The sequence below is a fragment of the Malurus melanocephalus genome, unplaced genomic scaffold, assembly GCF_030028575.1.
Source record: "Malurus melanocephalus ecotype Western Australia unplaced genomic scaffold, MMel_1.1 scaffold_1936, whole genome shotgun sequence".
Classification (NCBI taxonomy): Eukaryota; Metazoa; Chordata; class Aves; order Passeriformes; family Maluridae; genus Malurus; species Malurus melanocephalus.
Window position 1 is genome coordinate 3,310 of NW_026625168.1, and position 2,146 is coordinate 5,455.

At 49.0% G+C, this 2,146-nt stretch overlaps 1 protein-coding gene across 1 annotated transcript in view; it reads left to right on the forward strand.

The window, feature by feature from the left end:
• Nucleotides 1-228, forward strand: part of LOC130587466 (DNA repair protein XRCC1-like) — a gene marked incomplete at its 5' end in the record, with an annotated part of 3,494 nt that extends 3,266 nt beyond the window's left edge. The window contains one exon of the mRNA XM_057388440.1: nt 223-228. Coding sequence (XP_057244423.1) covers nt 223-228 — 6 coding nt within the window. The remainder of the gene's footprint in view (nt 1-222) is intronic.
• Between the last annotated feature and the right edge of the window lie 1,918 nt (nt 229-2,146).

A 2,146-nucleotide genomic window follows, 5' to 3' on the forward strand; every position in this document is an offset into this window, starting at 1 on the left:
AAAAATGGGGATTTTGGGGTAAAAAATTGGAATTTTTGGGGTGAAAAGGGGACTGGGATGGACTAGGATTGAACTGGGATAAACTGGGATGGACTGGGATGAACTGGGATGAACTGGGATGGACTGGGATGAACTGGGAGGGACTGGGAGGGACTGGGGGGAAAAAAACCGACAGTTTTTGGGTGAAAAATGGGGATTTTGGGAAAAAAATGGGGATTTTAGTGGTGAAAAGGGGATTGGGATGGACTGGGATGAACTGGGATTAAACTGGGAATGGACTGGGAGGGACTGGGAGGAAAAAACCCGGCGGTTTTAGGGTGAAAAATGGGGATTTTGGGGTGAAAAATGGGGATTTTGGGGGTTAAAAGGGGACTGGGAATGGACTGGGATGAACTGGGATTAAAATGGGATAAACTGGGATGGACTGGGAGGGACTGGGATAAACTGGGATTAAATTGGGATAAACTGGGATGAACTGGGAGGGACTGGGAGGAAAAAACCCGGCGGTTTTAGGGTGAAAAATGGGGATTTTGGGGAAAAAATGGGGATTTTGGGGTAAAAAATGGGGATTTGGGGGTGAAAAGGGGACTGGGAATGAACTGGGATTGAACTGGGATAAACTGGGATGAACTGGGAGGAACTGGGATCAACTGGGAGGGACTGGGAGGAAAAAACCCGGCGGTTTTAGGGTGAAAAATGGGGATTTTGGGAAAAAAAATTGGAATTTTTGGGGTGAAAAGGGGACTGGGAATGAACTGGGATTGAACTGGGAATGGACTGGGATAAACTGGGATAAACTGGGAGGGACTGGGAGGAAAAAACCCGGCGGTTTTAGGGTGAAAAATGGGGATTTGGGAAAAAAAATGGGGATTTTGGGGGTTAAAAGGGGACTGGAATGGACTGGGAGGGACTGGGATAAACTGGGATGAACTTGTACTGGTTTATACTGGTTTGAACTGGTTTAAAGTGGTTTAAATTGGTTTATACTGGTTTGTATTGGTTTATACTGGTTCAAGCTGGTTTAAACTGGTTCATACTGGTTTATATTGGTTCATACTGGTTTAAACTGGTTTACATCGGTTTATAGTCATCCAGACTGGTCAAAACTGGTTTAAACTGGTCCATACTGGTCCAAACTGGTTTAAACCGGTCGAAACTGGTTTAAACTGATCCATACTGGTTTAAACCGGTCCAAACGGGTCCATACTGGTTTAAACTGGTCCATACTGGTCCATATTGGTCCAAACTGGTTTAAACTGGTCCAAACGGGTCCATACTGGTTTAAACTGGTCCATACTGGTCCATACTGGTTTAAACCGGTCCATACTGGTTCAAACTGGTTTAAACCGGTCCAAACGGGTCCAAACTGGTTTAAACTGGTCCATACTGGTCCATACTGATCCAAACCGGTTTAAACCGGTCCATACTGGTCCAAACTGGTTTAAACCGGTCCATACTGGTCCAAACTGGTTTAAACCGATCCATACTGGTCCAAACTGGTTTAAACCGGTCCAAACGGGTCCATACTGGTTTAAACCGGTCCAAACGGGTCCATACTGGTTTAAACCGGTCCAAACTGGTCCATACTGGTTTAAACCGGTCCAAACTGGTCCATACTGGTTTAAACCGGTCCATACTGGTCCATACTGGTTTAAACCAGTCCAAACGGGTCCGTACTGGTTTAAACTGGTCCATACTGGTCCAAACTGGTTTAAACTGGTCCAAACGGGTCCATACTGGTTTAAACTGGTCCATACTGGTCCATACTGGTTTAAACCGGTCCAAACGGGTCCATACTGGTTTAAACTGGTCCATACTGGTCCGTACTGGTTTAAACTGGTCCATACTGGTGCAGGACCCTGGCCCCGTACATGACGGACTCGGTGACCCACGTGGTGACAGCGCAGGACTGGGACCCCGCCTTCGAGGAGGTGTGGCCTGCGGTGGGCGTGGCCGGGTGGGCGTGGCCTTTCCCTAAGTCCCCGCCCCTTTAACGCCAAGCTCCGCCCCCTTTAGGCCCTGGAGCTCCGCCCCTCTCTGACCTTCGTGCGCCCCCATTGGCTGCTGCTCTGCGGGGAGCGCCAGCGCCCCCTGCCGGCCCAGCCCTTCGCTGTGGTGCCCCGCGAGTGACGTCATCGTGACGTCA